Source organism: Xenopus tropicalis, chromosome 2 (assembly GCF_000004195.4).
Source record: "Xenopus tropicalis strain Nigerian chromosome 2, UCB_Xtro_10.0, whole genome shotgun sequence".
Lineage (NCBI taxonomy): Eukaryota > Metazoa > Chordata > Amphibia > Anura > Pipidae > Xenopus > Xenopus tropicalis.
Genome location: NC_030678.2, coordinates 135,496,905 through 135,518,690, shown reverse-complemented (window position 1 = coordinate 135,518,690; position 21,786 = coordinate 135,496,905). Strand labels below are relative to the sequence as shown.

The 21,786-nt window shown below is 41.0% G+C and overlaps 1 protein-coding gene across 7 annotated transcripts in view; it reads left to right on the top strand.

Moving 5' to 3' along the window:
• Nucleotides 1-1,067: 1,067 nt before the first annotated feature.
• fmnl3 (formin like 3) overlaps nucleotides 1,068-21,786 on the top strand; it is a 75,037-nt gene continuing 54,318 nt past the window's right edge. For 4 of the 7 annotated variants that reach the window (XM_031897144.1, XM_031897143.1, XM_004911842.4 and 1 more), the window contains exon 1: nucleotides 1,068-1,361. In XM_031897144.1, coding sequence (XP_031753004.1) covers nucleotides 1,254-1,361 — 108 coding nt within the window. In that variant the 5' untranslated portion in view covers nucleotides 1,068-1,253. The remainder of the gene's footprint in view (nucleotides 1,362-21,786) is intronic. The other 3 variants (XR_001169991.3, XM_002935118.5, XM_004911838.4) reach the window with 1 other exon arrangement.

Here is a 21,786-nt window from a genome sequence, read left to right as displayed (position 1 = left end):
TTTGCTGTTTGTGGCGCAGAACAATATTTCAAGCTTTAGGGCTGTGACACACAGGGAGATTAGTCGCACCGCTAGAATGTAAATCACCGGTGGGATGGCATACCCAGCGCCGCGATTTGCCGAAGTTGCAGAAGTTTCCTCTCAAGGCAACTTCTGCGACTTCGGCAAATCGTGGCGCCGCATATGCCATCCCACCGGCGATTTACATTCTAGACATTTCAGGGAGATTAGTTGCCTGCGACAAGGGAGATTTGTTGTTGTTAATCTCCCTGTGTGTCACAGCCCTTAAGCAGTGCTTTATCTCTACCAGTGATTCCCAATGAGTGGCTCATGAGCAACATATTGCCTATTCCAGAAACTATAGCTTGATAATGGCTGGGTGATGGTTGACCAACCCTTGGAAGATTCAGCATAAAATTTCTGAAAATCAGTGCTAGACACCCCAAGAAACCAACAGTAAAATTCCCTTCCTCTTACACAGTCATGCCTAAAGGTATGATATATGACACAGTCTTGCCTTACTATACACATTAACCCACAGTTGCAATTTGCCTTGCTACATATCCCAACATTACAATCCCTAAAACAATGCTGCCTTACTATACACACAATCCCACAGCTTCAGTCCCTTCACCAATAAGTTCCCAGTATTTGTCCAACAATGGAATTTCATTGCAGCCCTCTGCTGCACTGTTCTGCCAAAGGCGTACGAGATGAACTATAGTTGCAGTTCAGCAATTGCTCAATTACTGCAGCAGGTCGGCAGTTTAACTTGAATTGTGCAGTTCCAGCTCCCTCTGCTGGTTGTTTTACTAACTGGAACCTCCCACGCAGCCAGTGCAATATGTGAAATCCACACTGCTGGGCTCCGCTTACGCCCCGCCGAACAGAACTCCACAAAAGTAACTGACACCGCTGCCTGCACAGTTGCACTTACTTGCCTTGCTCACATCTATGGGGCTGTGTGCAGCACCGAGAGCAACCAGCAGAGGGAGAGTTGCGCGCTTGGAATCTTTAGTGTCCCACAATTAGTATGAGCAGGGATTCTGTAGCTGGGAGCCATTGGACAGTGAAGTAGGGGGCGGGGCCTCGTTTGTGAGGCAGGGGTGAATGGAGCTGAGCTTAGTGTGGGCTGCGAGGCGGGACTCGCTAGTACAAAGGATGGGTCCCGGAGACTTTGTATTGGAGTAGCGGGGACGCGCACTGGAGGAGGGGGGGGACACCCGATATTTCGGGCTCGGAGTACCGGGAGGATGGGGAACGCGGAAAGCGCCGGGGGGCCCCCGGGTACCGCGCTGCTGCCGCTTAAAGTCCCGATGCCGGAGCCGGGAGAGTTGGAGGAAAGATTCGCCATGGTCCTGGTAAGTTCTGCTCTGTGTCCTGCGGTGAGAAGTGCCCCTTACAGGGGTAAAACTGCGGGAGGTGCCCCAATATGGCTCAAAAGTGTCCTGCTCCCCATTAAGTTGCAGAAAGGTCATGTGCTTCGCCAGTGGGGGGGGGGGGGTAAGCGTTATCCCACAACTATGCTGTAATTTGTTAGTAAGTGCTACTCACTGCGCATAGTTAGCTGTACTGTATATAGCAACAGGGTGGAGGGCCCTGTGCTCAAGAGCTTACACTCTAAAAAGAGCAGAACTGCCTTGCAGTAATCCTGGCTTATGCCATTTGCTTCTACCAATTTCCCCAACTATCAGTACAGTCATTCCTGTAAGAGCTCCCAGCCTAATTGCCTATGGGTGTTATTGAGTGGAATATGTACTGCACACTGGCACAGAAAAAGATTTGTTAGTGCAGAGATGCCCATTCTGTAACCAGCTGGAACTGTTTTACTTTGGGTCAGCAGTAGCTGGCGGGCCTTTGGCTGTGTATTGCTGCATGGGGGCTATAACTAATGAGATGGGGTGCACGTCATAGGGGGGTTTCTGGTTGCTACAGTTTAAGGTGCCCCTCTGACTCAGCCTCTTTACTTAAAGAAGATTGTATAAATGGAGCAGTTAAGCACACAAGGCCTGTGTGCCCCCTGACAAGGAAGCAAATATGGTCTGTGTCACTGGGTAAGAGTGAATATTCGCTGTATTTTTTGCCCAAGGGGCTTTAATGTAATATAAGTAATATACATGAGTGGGACTTCCCCCAGGAAGCCAGGGTATGGCACAGAAGGAAAGCACTCTCATTAAGTGGGCATGTGCGTGCCAGACTGGCAGTTGCTGGACCTTGACAGTGTTTCATACCTGAGCTACACCATGGCCCTGCTAGATCACTCATGTACTGTTAGTTCTATGCCCCTATCTACCGATGGATGGGCTCCCCATCAGTATGTTGCCTGCTCTCTCAATTCAGTTCAGCAGCACTTTTTCTTTCTTCTCGCAAGCGTGGGTTGGGGTTGGGTTACAAATCTCTCCCTTCTGGATGTGCTGGCACTTATTCGGATTATACAAGGTGTATACTCTCTATTGTTACAATAGTGCCCATCTCTGAGCACAACCTGAATCCATACAGTTTCTCTCAGTCACTCTGTGGGGGTTTATCTGGGCGTCCTAGTCTTGATTAAACTTGGATCAGGTTACGCTGTTACATTAGCACAGGGCAGGGGTAAATCTTGCATTTTGTGATTATAGATTTGAGCCTGCAATGGCTCACAGACATTCACAGTAGGAAATCCCGTTATTTTTATATATTTTTTTTTTAGTTCAGAGACTTTTTTTTCCTTGCTGAACTGTGATGTCTCTTGGGGATTTGAGGAATTTCAGCCTAACTCTATGGAGGGGGCGTGTAATAGGGCAGCTCCAGCGCACAGCTAATTCTTATGGTTCAGCTCTTTCTGGTTAGCTCTATTTATCTTGTCATCTCGGTACCTGAATGTGAAGACTGAATGCATTCATAAGCCCCTCTCTTTTGTAGCATGGCTTGTCAATCTTAGCATCTGCTGGAATGTTAATAATAAAGATGGTGACTATTGCTCTGTCATGTTTATTTGGGTGCATGCTGGGATATCCAGCTATAAACAGAACACTGATCCCCTGTACAGACTTTGTATAACACCCCATGTAGTCCTTGTCCTTGATTTTACCTTAGTTATTTTATAGCACTGGACAATAGAAAGGAGTATACATAAAATATTCCGATTACATACAAATACTGATTGATAAATGACATAAAGAGGACCTTGCTGTTTAGATCTCAGAATCTAAAAGGGGGGATGGAGTGTGAGACACATTACTGTAGCTGTCATCAGAAACCCAGATTTCTTTCAGCCCAGTATAGGAAATAACACCCTAATGGATATGCCCTGCAGTTCTCACAATAGCTGCCTTGCATTGCTGTACTTAAGGCAGTCTTACATTGAAAGCCAAAGCAGTGGATCTTTCCCTCATATGCCCAACTTGTGGCAACCCAGACGGCGAACCAGTCAGATCACATGACGGGAATGCAGGCCGCTGGGATAGTGATTGCATCAACGAGCCAATGCAGTTCTTCCCCTGATTGGATATTTAAACCTGCCTTATCAATTTCTGCCATATATCGTCCATATATGAAGTGGCCATGTCATAGGTAGCCATACACAGGTAGAAAAGCTGACAGATTGGCCTAAGGGCTCTGGCACACGGGGAGATTAGTCGCCCGCGACTAATCTCCCCGAAATGCCGTCCCACCGGCAAAAATGTAAATCGCCGGTGGGATGGCATATGCGGCGCCGCGATTTCCCTGAGAGGAAACTAATCTCCCCATGTGCCAGAGCCCTAAAGGTGAAGATACACAGGGCTACTTAGTAGCAGCTTCTTGTCACGGCAACTAAATGCCAGAAAATAATCTGCCATAGACAATACTGAAAATTGCCTCTGCTAAAACAGTAAGTGATCAGCATTGTCTAATTTTGTAGTCGTGACAAGTAGCTGCTACTAGTAGCTCTGTGTGTCTTCACCTTAACTCTCCCTGAGCATGGCCACCTCTAGCTGTCATTCAAGTCAGGACACTCTATGCAAGCAGTATGTATGTTCTACCTGCGCTTATACAGGTGCTCAAGCTTCCTCCTACACACACACGGGTTCCCAATAAAATTGACCAGAGTGTGTGTATATCAGTAAGTACTTATGTTGTAAGCTTCACTTAGGCAAGGAAAAACACAAATTATGTTTAATTTTACTAAGGTGTAGTGAAATATACCAGCATTTGCTATACCAGAGCAAATGTATATAAACTTATGATGATGTATAAAATGTATCTAATGTCATATTATTTGTATGAATATTTTAATGAAGAGGTCCAGAGATGTAGAAAAGCATTGAGTTGTTGCTGTCATTGCATGTCAGCATTCTGGTTATCCATGGCTGGCTGAAGGGCTAGGTTATGGCTTTCAAGGTTAAGACAGCCTCCACTTTTCAATATAATTCTGCCCAGGAGTACTGGACTGCTTTTACTTCTAGAGTAAGCTTTAGTGGGATAGAGCACACTGGCACATACTGGCACACAGTATATATTTGTAATATAAGCTTTGTAGCATCTTATTTGGAGCATCAATTAGCCCTGTTGAATTTACATTATTATTTTATGGAATGCAAAAATGTTATGACTTTAACGTACCAAATTGCTGATAACATCATCATTCTGCAATCTCAAGATAAAAATGATTGTTTTAGGAATACAACGTATTTTTGAATTTAAAAATATCAGATTGCTTTTGGCTGAATGTCAAACTGAATGAAGCATCAATTGGTGAACATCAAAGATGATGGGTTCAGCACATCATTATCATTTTAATATTTTTTAAAATTTTTATATTTTTTAATATTCTTACTATTAAATGAGTGGTTAGAGACAGCATGGCCCACATAGTAAAGATATGCAGCCAACAAATGCTGCAGTACAGAAAAGTTTGAATCTCCCATCTGCCTATCAGATCCCAGCACTTTTATCTGATCAGCCAAACAACAAGGTGGCCAAACATGGGCTGATAAAAGCTGCCATTTCGTTCCTTCCGAGGGCCAAATGATCCGATCAGCCAGATATCGTCCACCTCAAGATGGACATATTGGGAAAGATCTCTTCTTTCCAAACCTGGCGGATCTTTAAATTTATGGCTGGCTTTAGTCTGTTGAATGGAAACGCTACAAATTACTAGGAACCAGACTCTGGTAATGTACATGTGCTAATGGACATGTTCAGGGTAACTTTAATATTTTCTATTCACGTTATTGGAAAACAATCCTGGGTTAGCAGTGTTTGATCATTGTTATCTAAATTTCATAGTGTCACAGACCTGGCTACATCAAAGCAATAATCTCCAAGAATTGCTGATGTCTGAGCATTGGGCGATCTTGACTTTGCCATGAGCCAAATTATTTTATTACACACTTGAACCTATCTCCTTGGAAACAGGGTGTTGAAAGAAACTGCTACAAAATGCCCATTTTTTTACTACCTAAAAATAAAAGAAAATTCAAGTAACCTGTACACTGGATGGGGTTATGCTGTCAGAAAACATAATATTGTGCTGAAATAATTGTCCAGTGCAAAGCCATAGGGTACAACTCTACAAGTTTTGAGGCATTTTTATGTGTATCAAAGAGTTTCCCCATGTGAGATTCTGGGAGGAGACGGCAAAGGGTGGAGTGCTCTGAATACAGGAAAAACTGCTAAACAATAGATAATGCACAACACAAATCCAAGTTAAATAGGGTAAGAAAAACAAAGGAAATAATCTACTTATGCCCTGTATAACCTGCTGAAAAATGTACAAATGGTACAAGCTTGCATGGCTTCGCATAACATTGATGGATATTTTGTGTGAAATATGAATGATTGACTGTGGCAGAGTAGCATTTCTGATGCAGTCATTCTAAAGAGTTGCTATGGATTGCAAACTGTGGGGTTAGGCCTTTTGGGGGTCCGCAAATAGTGGCGGGGGGTGCTTAGTTTGAAAACCGGTTGGGGCTTGATGTGGCAATAATCCTCATCATCATTTATCTACATAGTGCCAGCAAGAAGCAAAGAGTAAAATATAGTATTAGAGGGCTCTAATCAAAAGTATAATGATGCCTATTTGAACTTCTAGCTGGCTCTTAGTGGTCTAGGGGGGCAGTTAGGGTAACATTTGTGGTGGACACTTATTTGCTTTCCTAGATATACTTGGAACTATAGTTGAATGGCTAGTACTCCAATATCCCCCTATAGCTGTTGCCTTTATGTAAGCTAAATGGTGGTCTCAACAAAACTGGTCCTCCAAGGAGTACTTGAACCCAAGTAGTCCAGAAATAACTGCTTTAGAGCATGGCTGTTCAACTGGCGGACTGTAGGGCCAGATGTGGCGCTCCAAATTATTCTTATGGCCCCCAGTCTGTTTAGGGCTCCATAGAGTTTATTGTGTAACAGTATAATTTTAATATAATCTTCAAACATTCGGTATGAAAATGTATTGGCCTACTACATGTAATAAGTTAGAAAGCACTGCACTAGGAAACTCTTCTCAACAACTGTTTGGTCACAACAGTGACCAAAATAACAATGTAGAATTCTTGCTTGTCTTTATCAACCCAACAGTTTACCAACAGCAAGTTTGTTGGTCCAGTTTGTAATCTATATGCTCCTATAATCTCTCCATCTGCGTAAAGAGAAGCACAGTGACCGGAACCAACATTCTTCAGACACTGGCACACTACCACTGCTTCTGGTATAAATGGACCAATGTTTTGTTTTCTGCCTGTTGGGGTGTGGCCTGGCTTCTCCGAAAAACCCAGGGGCATTCTTAAATATAACCGAATAACCAGCATTGGTGACAATGTGGTGTAGTTGGAGTCACTGCATCTAGGCTCATTGTGACTATTCAGGCATAACTGCTCAAAGAGATAACATGATGACTGTCTGTGCATAGCATCAGGCACAGATTTTTTTTATTCACTGTGACCATTTTCTTCTAAAATGGATAAACAATCGATTTGAAAAGTCAGGCAGGTCTGGATTAGTGCTGTTTGTCATTTAATATATACATTTGTTGGTTAATGTATTCATGGAAAACATGATATTAGTTGAAGTTTGCCTTTTCTTAGTACTCACTCATGGGCAAGACTCAAGTACTTACCCCATGTATTAGTTCATTAAGCTGGCCCATCTGAAAAATGCTCCATGCAGTTCCAAAGTTTTTAGTTGCTGTCTGTTAGAGTAACAGTCACCTAGAAGTTGTACAATGAACTTTTTTGTGCTTTGGTTTCATTATTGGCATATATATAGCTGTTGTGAAGTCTATCCTGATCATAAGATATGACTACTTATGTGCTCTCTTACTAGCCACATGCCTAGCTACTGTTTCTTCTTCATCTCACATGACCACTTCTAGCGGACAATTTCAGGCAACCACCACCAACTCCATAAAGTAATGCTTTTTAAGGTTGGTTTTAGATCCCCACCCTGCAATTTCACAGCATGTGGTCTTATAGAAGTTTTATATTTCTTTGGAAAAGAAATGCTTTGCTCTTAAACATTAGTGTGTCCCTTTGTATATTTAAAGGTGAAATGAAACTTAAATTCTTTTTCATTTTTAAGTTAAAGGGTTGTTATTTTTTGAGCTAACATCTAGTATAATGTTAATGCGAAAATTTGCAGTTAGTCTTCTATTTTTAATGGTTCAGAAATTGTATTGAATACCATTGTCCGCATAATACAAAAAAAGGACATGCTAAAAGTATATTGACTGAATGCTGAAAGTAAGACTAGGAACTTGAGCACTTGCCCAGAGCCATGGATCAACTTTTATTGTCAGCTTGGGTGTTTGCCTGCTCAGCCATCAGCAGCATCCAAGCTGGCAAATGGAAGTTACACAGGCAAAGATGGTGGCTGCCAACAAATCAGGTTGGAGGCAAAGGTCTGATGTCTTGTGTACATGTCATTTATCCCCAGTTCTATTCATTTGTTTCCATATGAGTATGTCATTCTGACCTATGCCTCCTACCCCTCAGTGTTTGCAATATGTGCCATGACTTAATGCAGTAAGCATCATTCCGAAACAAGAAAGAGGAAGCTTACTTTGTGTAAAATGCTTGTATTTTTTTTTAAATTTTGTTTTTATGTAGAAAACAAGTAATGAATGAAAGGGAACAGTAATACTAAGTATTCCTTTTGGTAATGTTTGGAAGTCTTGTATCCAAAATACTCTGTAGTCCCTGCTTTGTTGGTGCTCACCCCAATGCATTAACATTAGGATTACAGTATTAGTAGCCTTGCTTCTGTTTATGTTATGTCTGATAAATTTATTATTCATTTGATGAAGGTGTTTTATCTCAGCCTTTTTTTAAACCAATATGGACAGCACAACAGATCTGAGAGTTGTGTGACATTAGACATGACAGCCTTGTTCTCTTTAAAATGATCTGCTCTTGTATTTAGACACTCTCCTATTCATGTTCCAGTCTGTTCCACTGCCTGGTAGTGATGTGCGGGCCGGGCCGATACCAGCGGGTTTAACCGTGGGTTCGGGCTGACCTTGGAACATCATTTTTGTTGCTGGTGGGTTTTTTTGTGACATTATTGTGGGGCGGGCTCGGGCCTATAAATACAGGGCAGAAGCTGAATCGGGGTAAGGTTTGGGTTGGGAGTGGGCAGGTTAGGGTCGGGTGTGGGTCGAGTTTTTTCATCACTACTGCCTGGTACATGGGACCCTAGCAAACTGATAGCTGCTGATTCCAAACTGGAGAGCTGCAGTCCAAAAAAACGAAATAATCCAAAAACCATGACCAAATTTATTTAAACTGCAAATTGTCTATGTCTACCGTATCCTATTACAGGTTAAATGCATAGGTAAACCAGATTTCAAATTTTAGAACAGAGGTTGACTAAGCAGAGGGTACTTTTTTTTTTTTTTTATAATACACAAGTTTCAGTGAGTCATATGTGCATATTAAGCACACATTATAACAGATGACAACACAAAGAGCCTTTATAAGAAATTATTTGAAATAATATAAAGTAATTAAAGTAGCAAAGTTTGCACAATCTAGTAACTCATAGGAAGCAAGAATTTGACCAGTATATTTTAGTTCTGATTAATTGTTATGGGTTTATAGACCTAGTGCATTAAGGAAACAATATCCTGACCAATTATATTATTATGGATATTATGGATCATGGAAACATGTTTTACATGGCTTTTCCAGCTTAATAAAAGATCTGATTTTTTTTGTAAAAGTTATTCCTTTTGTAACTCCAACTAAAGCCTTTTTTCCAGAAAAATCTTAAACTTAATAATGACAGTTTCTAACACTTAGCATGTTTGCCCTGCTGTTGTAACTTATGGCAACCAGTCAGTTATTTGCTTTCATTTTTCTGTCTTCTTGACAGATCAGATCTATTTTCTGATTGGCTAATATGAGTCCCTATTACTAGTTTATAACTATGAAAAACCTATTAAAAACAAGGCATTTTTTTTTACTTCAGCATCAGTGGAGTCTTGCGAAAATGATCATTCATTGCTATGAATACAGTTTGATATACTTCTATATTTAATTAGAGTTTGTTACAGAGGAAAAAATATAATTGGCAAAAGTTCAACCCAATCTAGGTCCTGTTGCAAACAGATAGGTGTTTATCATTACTCTAACAGCACTGCATCAGTAAAGAGTGCTGACTTGTTGCTATGGGTTACTAGACCAAGACAAACTAGCCTATATTACTTTATAACCCCTTTTAAGATTCCTGTTCATGTGATTTCTGAAACTTACTTATGTATTGCTCTTCAGTCAGAGTGCAGCAGAGAGGGTTTCCTGCACAAATAATCTCGCTCCCCCTCCACCTTCCTGACTTCCGCCCCTAAATTTTCCAAGACCATAGTTTAGAAAGCAGGAACATATTACAGATTCCTGTCACAAGTTTGTTTTCAGTTCCCCATTCCCTTGGGTCACAGAGATTGTGTGACAGTGGGTTTTTCCCTAATGTCATTTTACCATATCCCTTTAGTTATAGTCCTATGAAGACTTGTCTTTTATTCATTTCTTGTATTTTGGACATATTTTTATTTTTACAGGGAAGAATTAACTAAATAATTAGAGATTGCTGAGCTAGGTCCCTTAAAGGAGAAGGAAAGGCTAATAAAGAGTTAATCTCAAGCTGCAGGCATACCTTCAGTTGTCTCAATAGTGCCCTTAATTCTCCCCATATTTCTCCCGTTCAGATAAGCAGAAGCCAAACAGGAAGAAAAAATGCTTAGCTGTGTAAAGAAAGTTCCCATAATGCCTCACTCCACAGACACCCAGACCAAGTGAACATGCTCAGTTAGTTACACTATGAGTCAGCTTTCTGCTGATTGACTCAGATCCACATTCCTAAGGGGGGGGGAGAGTGAGTTCTTAGCATTCTTGAGGGAGGGGGGAACAGGAGAGAGAGCAGAGAACAGAAAGCTGCGTGTCTCTGGCATAGGAAAACAGACACAACTAATCTTTTGACAGAAAAGTCAGTGCAGCGTTTCTGTGAGTGCTTTTGGCTCACATAGACCTTTTTTGATAAAGCTTACTTAGTTTTTACCTTTCTTTCTCCTTTAAGTGTTACTCCTACAACAAAGTCATACAGGTAACAGCTGACTATTTTATTGGTGTATAAATAAGAAGCAACTGTTTCTTTCTGCAGATTTATATTTTTCTGTTTTCATTAATGCAGAAAGCTCTGAAATATGGCAGTTTTCATATAATCCTGTTTAAACAAACAATATAGTGGGAGATGGTTTTTCCGTAATTCGGAACTTTCTGGATAACGGGTTTCCGGATAAGGGATCTAATACCTGTACTATATTATATCTATAATACCACTGGGATTCAGGATTTCTAGTTCCCCTATTGAACTGCTAACAAAATATAATTTTTTTTTTTTTAGTCACAACCTCTGGCCTGGTGACTTGGTGGTGCACCATGTTGCCAGTTTTTACTGGTGTTGGTGGAAATCTTGGGATTTCCTCCTTGGATCTTTCTGCTAATAATGAGGTGCTGCATGGCACGGTCACCACTGGTAGGATGGCTGGCTCAGTGATGTTTTATCCTCTTCACTTAATAAACTGGTGGTGGTCTGTAACTGGACGCTTTGTTAATTACAGACAGTGTAACATGTTCCTTAGTATTCCCCTTTGGGTACTGTTCTCTAATCTACTTCTCTAATCTAGTCATAAACCTGCACGAGGTGCTTTGTGTCTACATGCCCTTCTATTACAAAGTGGAATCGTGGGGCTCATATTCTTATGCACAGTTATGCTGTATAACTGCCAGTCTGTGCCAGCAATAATGGTTGCAAATTCTTTTGGGTGCAGTAAAGTAATAATTACCTTTAAATTAATAGTTATGAGGGTTACATGACAGCTTGCAACATAGCATCAGATACAGTTTTAAGCATAGGAACATTCCCTGCCCTTGTTGAACAGTTATGTGCAGTGCATTAGGGCTAAACTCTATGGGAGCTTTTGTAGGATGGTGTTGGATCAACAAAATGCATCTTAAAAGTCTGATGCAGCCGCGTGGATCAAAATATGATGGGACTGATACAAAAATATGATGTGTTAAGTACATGGAAACTTCTGCCATCCAACACAACACACCTGTGGGAAAGGAACGCTACATGCTGCGTCTTCATCTGTGTCTAATATCTGGTGGTATCTGAGACTTTTTTTTCTTACTGAAGTACATAGACATTCGAATGGTACAAAACATGCCATCTGACTTCTGATCAAGAGTAGAGTTTAGCCTTTAAGGTTTTTTGAGCAGCCTCAAAATCACTTTCAGGTATCCACATGGTTGCTCCCCCTTAGTAAACCAGGACCTGTGTTCCAAAAAGTGAATCGTACAATATATTGTTTACTTGTTAGTGTAGCTATGTGTGCCCAGTTACTTATAATTTCCATGTTTTGTATTGAAAAATGAAATCACTGTATTACCCATTTTTAATTTTGAAGAAAATGTGGCCTTTAACTGCAGACTTTCTTCCATTTTTGAGTCTGTTGCATTAAATCCAGATAATTTGGGGTTGATTCACTAAAGGGCGATAAAACGAGCGCTAATTCTAGCATGTGTTAAAAATTTTGCGACTTAACGCTCGATTCACAAAAAGGACAGGTGTCATAATTAAGACGCGATGTTATTTGCGTTATTTAACTCACGATGATCGTTTTTCTTGTGTTAATTCCTGCTGCGCGCGATATATTTTGCCCCTTGCTATATTAGCGCACGATTTTACGCACGTTACCATTACTTTCGGAAAACTACTGTTCTGAAAATTACCATTTCCCTGAAAACTGGAGGCTGCATCACTCTAGGATGATCACATACTTGAAAAAATCCCACTGCAAAGTCCATGTTGTGTTGGCAAAAGCTCACAAACTGCAATTTTCTTTAAGTACCGCCTGCCCCAAGTAGGTGTTAATATTCACACAGACTAATGCAATATTTAGCGCATTTAACGCTTCATATGTGTTTGTGAATCATGCGTTAGTATTATTTCTGTGCAAGAATTAACGCAATGCGAGGTAAATAAAGCATTGCGATAGTGCGTTGCTTTATATGCGTCTTAACGCATGCAAAATGACTTTGATGTATCGGGACTAAATTATCGCATGCTTTTTAACGCAAAAAAGCATGCAATAAGCTTTATCGACCTTTAGTGAATCAGCCCTTTTGTGTGATCTGTCTGCCATAATCCCTCTGAACTTTTGGAGGGCTTTTTTTTGGGGGGCTGAAGTTGTGTTTTTTGACAACTTTGTGGCATTTCCCCCAACAGTTAATGGGCGCAAGGTTGGTGATGTGCCTGACACATTTGTGGCTGATGCATCAAAATGAGCATGGTTGCACATGCCTTCTATGCAGCTTGGACACAATTTTGCTGAAAATCTTTGATGTTTGGATGTTGCGATCACCGCTTATCAGCATCAAAATAATGTATGTGTTACATTCTTTAGTTGTGAGCTCACTGCATTAATATATGCAGGCCACTCACTTTGTCATTCTGAGGTTGCGTGAAGTTGCCTGCAGGAGGAAGCTTTGTGCAACTTCAGAATAACGAAGCCATGCGATGGCCTTAACACTGGAGACTACCATTGTTGCCGGTGGAAAGGCATTTTGTAGTGGTTAGTCATCTGCGATAGCAGAGATCTATCATGGGCGACTAACCTGCTCCGTGGGTCCTTAGCCTTAAGGTGGTAGCTTCAGGGTTCCTCTGTGTCAATAGGAACAGTTCTTACGAGGAGGCTGGACAGACCCAGTAACACATAAGGCAGCTATGCAGAAGTGCAAGGAGTGGTGTTAGACTTTAATACCTTTAACAAATGGCATCCATTTATGTGTTGACTGCACAGCACAACTGCACTTCTGATTCTTAAATGAGCCTTTTCTCTAAGTTCATACTAACCAACTTGAACTGGAGAGAAAGTCCTGAAAGTTGCCATTTGTGAATATATAAAATTCCCATTATTTTATTAAACTAGTCCATCAGTACTTTTTAAAAGATATTTAGGAAGCTTAATGTAAAATATCTATGCAGATGCAGCACCCTTAGGCTAATGCCCCATGAAGAGATTAGTTGCCCGCTATAAATCTCTGCTACTGCAGATGACTTATCTCTTCAAAATGCCTTTCCACTAGCTACAAAGAGAATCGGCAGTGGAAAGTCATATGCGTTGCTTCTTTTTTGCACAAGTTTCCTCCTGCAGACAACTTTGTGTATGCATTTCCACTGGGGAATCACTTTTTTGCTGGTGGAAAGGCATTTTGCAGAGATAAGTCGCCTGTGGTAGCATAAATTTTATGTGGGCAACTAATCTCTTCATGGGGCATTAGCCTTAGGAATTTTTGAAGATACTGTAAAGTAAACCTTTCCCTCTGTGCTCTCCCAGCTTTGTGCTTATCTGTGCAGTTTCTGTACATTTCACCAACATTCCATCTAATCTTGGCTCTGATCTTACACTGAGGCACCTACTTCATGGGCCAAATCAGTTATCTGCAGAAAATCTGTGCAGAAAAGTCTTGACATTCAGATATGGGTCAGACTTCATTCTTTTGTTAATTGAGTAATATAATGGCAGAGCAATGAAATGCTTCTTACTGTGCCCAAGCATTACAGTACATAGCATTTATGGGAAATTGTGTCACTGGGCTTAAACATCAACATTTGTTCTATTTAACCCAGTTGTCTTTTTTTAACATGGCCATATGCCCCTGTTGTCTTCAAAGCCCAGACACTCCACATGCTCTGCTTTTGGGCTTTATTGCATATGACAAGTAAAGTAGGCTAAGCCTTTTCCTCCTGTCAACTCCACTCTATAGCAATGTGGATTAGCAGGTGAAATCAGCCAGATGCTGTCTCCTAGATATAAGGCACTGTATTTCTCAGGCCTTGTTTGTTAGCTGACATACTGAAATAATGCATTTTTTGCCCTTCTATTCCATAAGAACTGGAAGCAACAAGCATTGCAGTTTAAAGTTGGTAAATACACATGAACAGGTTTACATCCCTACAGCAGTGGTTCTCAACCTTCCTAATGCTGCGACCCTTTAATACAGTTCCTCATGTTGTGGTGACCCCCAACCATAAAATTATTCCTAAGACCATCGGAAATATGTATTTTCTGATGGTCTTTTGGCGACCCTGTGAAAGGGTCTCGACCCACAGGTTGAGAACCGCTGCCCTACAGTCAAGTGATGTAGGACCGTCTGGTGGGTTTGGCGGTTTGATTGGATAAAGTTATATTTTGCAATGACTCTTTCATTGTTCTGTAAAGGCAGTCCATAAAGGAATGTGCAACTACAAGAGAGACAGCCTACTTGCCATATACACAATGCACCACTGCTGGCTGTATGCATTCTTGTATGTACACCCAGGTATGTATGCTGTATAGAGAGCTCAGGGATGGGCAGTCAGCTCACATTGTAGGGCTACAGGTTGTCAATCCTTGATTTAGCTGGTCAGTAATAAAGGAATAAATAGCCCAGTGATTTTGTTTCCTTCCACAAAGAAGCGGTTTAGCCTAATCCTAGAATGCTTTAAGAGGATTGTATTGTGAGGCATGCGCAGTCGGCTGTACTGGAAAAGAAGAACATTCTTGTGGCTTCGCTTATTCATGGAAGAAAACTAAAAATATGACTCCTTACAATGAACAGTCTTTTCCAGCTCACAGTCCAATTTTAGAGAAATATTTTGTGTCTGTTTTATTATTATTTTAATTAGACATATGTTCCTTGGGGGCCTTTTTGGTAAAATATTATTATTTTTTTTTTTTCTAGAGAACTAATCCTAAAATTTAAACAAACATTTTGCTTTTTGTGTGAAAGCTGGTTTATTGGGTGAAGCAGCCTTAGTCTGATGTATGTGTACAAATAAGTATATGTTCTGCAGCACTTTTCCTACTTTTGTTCTCATTTTAGGCAGTTGTTTTTATCACTCTGCCTTTTGTAGAATGCTCTTTGTGGATAAAATTGCTGCAGGTTCGCTCTTAATGAACAAATTGGAATTGGTCACAAGTTGGCTGAAACCAGAAATTACCACTGGAATCATGGCAGCCATGTTTTCAGCAATACCTGAAGTAAGGTGATTGTCGAGGTTCAAATTTGCCAAATGTTGATTAATGAGCCCACCCTTTTTAGAATCACTCTGCCCTTCTGTTTGGGTAGAATCTTATTGGCTGGTTGCTTACACCAGTAAACTTGCTGGTAGTCAGCAACAAATGATTATAGGCAGCACTCTGTCATAATTCATTAAAAAGCCTTTATTAATCCCCAAATACAAAAATTGATTAAATTCAAAACTCAAAAATCTATTTAGTGAAAATGAAAAACTGAAACATAAAATATAAACGATAAAATTCGTACCAAGTCAAACAATGAGGTCCAGGTGTGAACACCCCGAACCTAGCACAAATGTTAAGAGCCAAGCCAAAGCCCGTGAATAACAGTCAAATTCACTCACCCGAGTCCCAAAATGGTCCGGGTGCTCAGGGCCCTGAACCCGTAGCCAAGGGAATAATTCCAAATTCCACATGCCTATGATTAAGTGCGCATGCGCACGAAACGCGTTAGGCACTCGTATTTTAATGGATTAATAAAGATGGAATTTTAATCTTTGAAGTCCGGAGTGTTTGGAGCTTCTTCTGTTCGAATTTAAAAAGCCTTTATTGTCACAATGTGGGCAGCAGCACCAAACCAGGCGCATTTTTACTGGGTGCATGTCCCACTGTGAATCCTGAAGCTATGGACAGCACTCCAACCTCTAATCTTCTTATAATAAAAAACCTTTATTCACATAATTGGCACAGTCCAGTACAGCAGTACTGTACAACATGACATTTTATTATAAGAAAATTGGAGGCTGGAGTGCTGTCCATAATTTTAGGATTGGTTGCTTACGCCATGCACATGTCATTTTCCTTACCTTTGAGACCTATAGTGACCTATAGAGGGTTAAGCAGAACAGTCATAATGGCATCTCCTGATATTTGCTTGAAATAAAACTAAATATGTATATATTGGTTGATATTTGTACAATATTGAGGCTTAGCAGCGCTGTCTCTCACATGTTAAACTTGTTGATTGATTGATTCTCTCTCCCTCCCTCTATTGCCCGAGGAAATCCTCCATTTGGCATTAAATATGTAATATCATATTCTGATGCTAAGATAACAGGTGTGTTATAAACACCTGGCTTTTCACTACTAACAGCCATCAAACAGGGATTGATGAAAAACATAACTAGTGTATTCAGCCTGTGGGCCTTTAATTCTTGTTTTTCAATGACTGTGGCTTGTAGTTCATCAACAACAGCTGCAAGGCAGCACGTTACAAATGTTTTGGCTAGACAAGACTAAAGTGTGTTGGGAGGGAACCTGCATGTGTTCAGTGCCTCTTATACTTTAATGTTAGCTTTTATATAAAGCCTGGAGGTCTATGGACCAAAATCTTTCCTAGCTCTGTACCAGAGCTCTAACCAATCCCAGGGGCTTCATTCCAGCGAGCATCAGGCTGCTGCTCTGGCTCAATGAGATCTATTCATGAGTGATCAGTTCATGCTGTTTGAGCCTGTGGGGCTGATTCATGGAGCAGTGAGGTATTTCTGACAGTGATGAATCAGTACTTTATACTTGCAAGGCATTAAACAAGGTTCTCATGTGACACACCACCAGCCTTTTGTTAAATATGTTCCACAATACAGAGTTTGGAGAAGCTGTGGTGAATGTAACACACATTCCATAGATACAGATGCAGACGTGTGCTACCGGGCTGCAGAGATTGCATTATATGTATAGGTTCATGTTTATCAGATAATACAGCTAAGCTGTAGCCCACATTCTATTTTTTATAACCACTACTGAAGTTAAGAGATGTAGGGGCCCTGGGAACTTAAGGGCCCCATCTAAGAGAATAACAATTTTACAATTAAGGGATATGCATGCCTGCAAGTCTTGCAGAATTACAATATCCAGCCTAGAGCTGGCTGTGGCATGCTGGGAAGTGATGTTAAACAATGGCTAGAAGCATGCAGGGACATCCTTTATATATAACAAAAATAACTCTTAAAGTGGATCTGTCATCATAAGAAAAAATTCTATTGTGTTTATCAAGCAAAATAAACTTAAACTATACAAGTAATATAAATGTTGTTTCCTTTAGGGTGAAGACACACAGAGCTACTTAGTAGTAACTACTTGTCACAACTACTAAATACCAGAAAATACTCTGCCATAGACAATACTGAGAATTACCTCTACTAGAACACACGTACAGACAGTTATCAGTAAATGACCAGCATTGTGTATTTTAGTAGACATGAAAAGAGCTACTATGTAGCTCCATGAGTTTTTTACCCTTAAGGTGGCCATACACGCACCGATATTATCGTACGAAACCTCGTTTCGTACGATAATCGGTGCGTGTATGGCATGTCAGCGAGCCGACCGATATCGCAGGAAGCTGCTGAAATCGGTCGGCTCGCCGATCGGCCAAGTTAGAAAATTTTGATCGGGCGCCATAGAAGGCGCCTGACCAAAATCTCCCTTCAGCGCTGAATCGGCAGAAGGAGGTAGAAATCCTATTGTTTCTACCTCCTTATCTGCTGTTTCAGCCCTGAACGGTGTGTGGCGGATCTGACGATGTTTCGTGCGACCGACGGTCGTACGAAACATCGTGAGATCGCCACGTGTATGGCCAGCTTTAGTCTTGGAATTAAACAGTCAAAGCAAGCAGACAGGTGCCATTTTGTGAACACTGTTATTAAGGTTGGCTTTGTATCACCCCTAAATCTTGTGTATGCACCAGAATGGCGGGACCTGATACACATGCCCATGCACTGGCTACACAATTAGATTGTGAGGAGGGACGGGGAAAGTGAGTGCTGCATAAAAGTGGGGCAGGCATTATATGATTGACAGCTGGGTTTTTGACTTTGACTTTTTTACTTTATAATGGGTATGAAGGTGTTAGTATTTTTTATTATCTATTTAATTTACCTCTTTGTCAGATTGTACTATCTATGCTGGTAAAACCTTGTTATACAAAAACAATTAATTAGGGTTTCATATTAAATTAGAAAAGGACTTTTATGTCTGGGTGACAGGTCCCCTTTTAAACTATGTGTTAGTTATACTTATCAGTACTTTCTCCAAGGGTTTCCTGGTGTGTGAGTGACCCTTGTGAGGGCATTCTGGAGTCAAGTAAAAAACAAAAAAATTTTATTCTGTGAGGTTATAAATATTTTTTTTTGAAATAGATACAAGACCAAAAACATTTTTCCATATTTGAGATCCCCTTTTTAATGCTGCTTTGCAAGGAATAGTTTCCAAGTGATTATTTTATGTTTCCTCTATGGAGAATGGCTAAAGGAATCTGGGCAAAGCCCTGTGGGATTGGCCTACGTATTAGAGACTTGAATGTTTCCTTCAGCTGCAAGAGGAAGCTGTGGATTGTGCAGAGGAAATGCCAGAATTGCTGAGAGAGGAGCCTGCACAGCTAGTGTGCTCCATGTGTGACAGGATGACAATTCCGCATAAAAGCTCCAGTAGTGATCTCCGTCCAGCCGCTCGGACTCACATTGTTTTTAAGATCCAGATTTGAACACTAGAGTCCAGAAAGCTTGAGCATAAACTGAGCGTTTAGAGCAGAGGTCTTGTTTGTGTCATAAGCCCCCCATAGCTTATAGGAAAGGGTGTGTAAATATGTTTGTGTGTGTATGTATGTATGTATGTATGTATATATATATATATATGTATATATATACATATATACATACATATACATACATACATACATACATACAGCAGGGAAAATAAGTATTGAACACGTCAACGTTTTTCTCAGTAAATATATTTCTAATGGGGCTCAAAACAAATAAGTCCATAAATTGTTATGTGTAATAAAGTGGAATGACTCGGGGAATAGGTATTGAACACATGAAGAAAAGGAGGTGCAAAAAGGCATGGAAAGCAAAGAAACCTGCTGAAATCTGTCAGTATTTAGAAAGCAATCCTGACGCCTTTCAGGCAAATTAATATCAGCTGGTTTAGTCCTAATTGATAGCCTCTAAAAAGGTTTCTCATTACCAAGGTATCGCACAAGAAGCATCTCATGTTGGGTAATAACAAAGAGCTCTCTTAAGACCTTTGCAACCTTATCGTTGCAAAACATACTGATGGCATTGGTTACAGACGTATATTCAAGCTTCATGCAGTTCCTGTGAGCATCATTGGGGCCATAATACAGAAGTGGAAAGAACATAATTTCACCCTAAACCAGCCATGACAAGGTGCTCCTCTTAAGATCAGCAGAGCTGTCCAAGAGCCAAGGGTCACTAGTGCAGAACTTCAGAAAGACATTGAATAAGCAGGTACAGTTGTTTCAAAGAAAACAATAAGTAATGCACTCAGCCAACATGGCCTCTATGCACGCTCACTTCGCATGATTCCACTGCTAAAGAAAAAGCATGTTGAAGCTTGTTTAAAGTTTGCTGCACAACAATTGGACAAGCCAATGAAATTCTGGGAGAATATAGTCGGGTCAGATGAGACCAAAATTGAACTCTTTGGATGCACAGACCATGTTTGGAGGAGAAATGGCACTGTACATCACCTTAAAAACACCATACCAACAGTGAAGTTTGGAGGTTGGAACACCATGGTGTGGGGCTGTTTTACAGCATATGGTACTAGCAGACTTTATATAATTGAAGGAAGGATGGATGGAGAAATGTACCTGGACATTCATAAGAATCTACCAGGATGCTGAAGATGAAGCAAGGGTGGACATTTCAACAATGATCCCAAACACACAGCCAAGGAAACTTTCAATTGGTTTTAGAGAAAATAAAGCTGCTAGAATGGCAAAGTCAATCACCTGACTTGAATCCAGTTAAAACAATCTATGGAAATAACTGAAGATCAGAGTTCATAGAAGTGGCCTTGGAAACCTTCAAGATTAGAAGAATGGGCCAAAATCACACCTGAGCAAAATCTCTGCTATGCTTTGTATTAATGCAACTAATGCATTAATACATACTTCTAGGCACAATCCAAGTACAGTGGTAGAGCAGCAAGGGAAAACGCAGTGACAGTATCGCTTAACCAGTGAGATTGCCCACTTTGCCTTATACCCAGAGGGATCCTGCTCAGCCTCAATTAAGCTCACTAGCATGGCTGCCTGTCAAGCAAAGGATAGCTTACAAAATCCTTCTGCTGACATTCAAAGCCCTTCACTCCCCTGCTCCTCACTACATTTCTTCACTGGTCTCCCTACATGTTCCTGGTCGTCTCCTCCGCTCCTCTCAGAGCCTCCGTCTCTTAACACCATCCACACCCACTGCGCTCTCTCGTCTTAAACCTTTCTATCTCGCTGCTCCTTACCTCTGGAACTCTATCCCTGAATCCCTCCGTGGGGAAAACTCACCCACTCTCTTTAAGAAAAAACTCAGCTGTTACCTTCTGGAGCACTAAGACATTATTTTGCCCAGTCCTGCGCTTAAGGGCAAATGCCCATACCTGATGCACTCTTACCTTCCAGTTTGTGCCTGTATGTTACCCAACCACTCAGATTGTAAGCTCTACGGGGCAGGGACCTCCTTCCTACTGTGTCTCATACCACATGGCACTTATATATATATATGTATACATATATGTATTTATTGTATTTATTTATTATATCACTTGTCCTCCCTGTGTGTAATTTTGTATTCTGTAAGACTGTACAGCGCTGCGTACCCTTGTGGCGATTTATAAATAAAGTTATACATACATACATACATACATACATACATGGGGTCATTACAATGTTTAGTACTGCTGCCTTTTAAAGGAGAAGGAAAGGCAAAGTCACTTGGGGGTGCCAGAATGTTAGGCACCCCCAAGTGAATTGAATCGCATACCTTTTACCCCGGGCTGGTGCTCCTGTACAGAGAGAACAGCACCAGCCCGGGGTACCTGCAACGCTTCCTCCTTCCTGTTCGCTCACGCGCATGCGCAGTAGAATGAAAAAGTCGAACTTTAACAGAGAAGTCGGCTTTTCACTCTACTGTGCATGCGCCTGTCGTGGGGCAGGAAGGAGGAAGCGCTCACTCACAGGTACCCTGGGCTGGTGCTGTTTTCTCCTAACAGGGGCACCAGCCCAGGGTACAAGGTAAGCGATTAAAGTCACTTGGGGGTGCCTAACATTTTGGCACCCCCAAGTGACTTTGCCTTTCCTTGTCATTTAACTCTAGGGTCCTAGTATCAATTCCAGCCAGGGTACAATTTGCAAGGCATTTGTATGTTATCCCCATGCATCCCCTCCCACACGCCAAAAAATTCTAGGCAGGTTA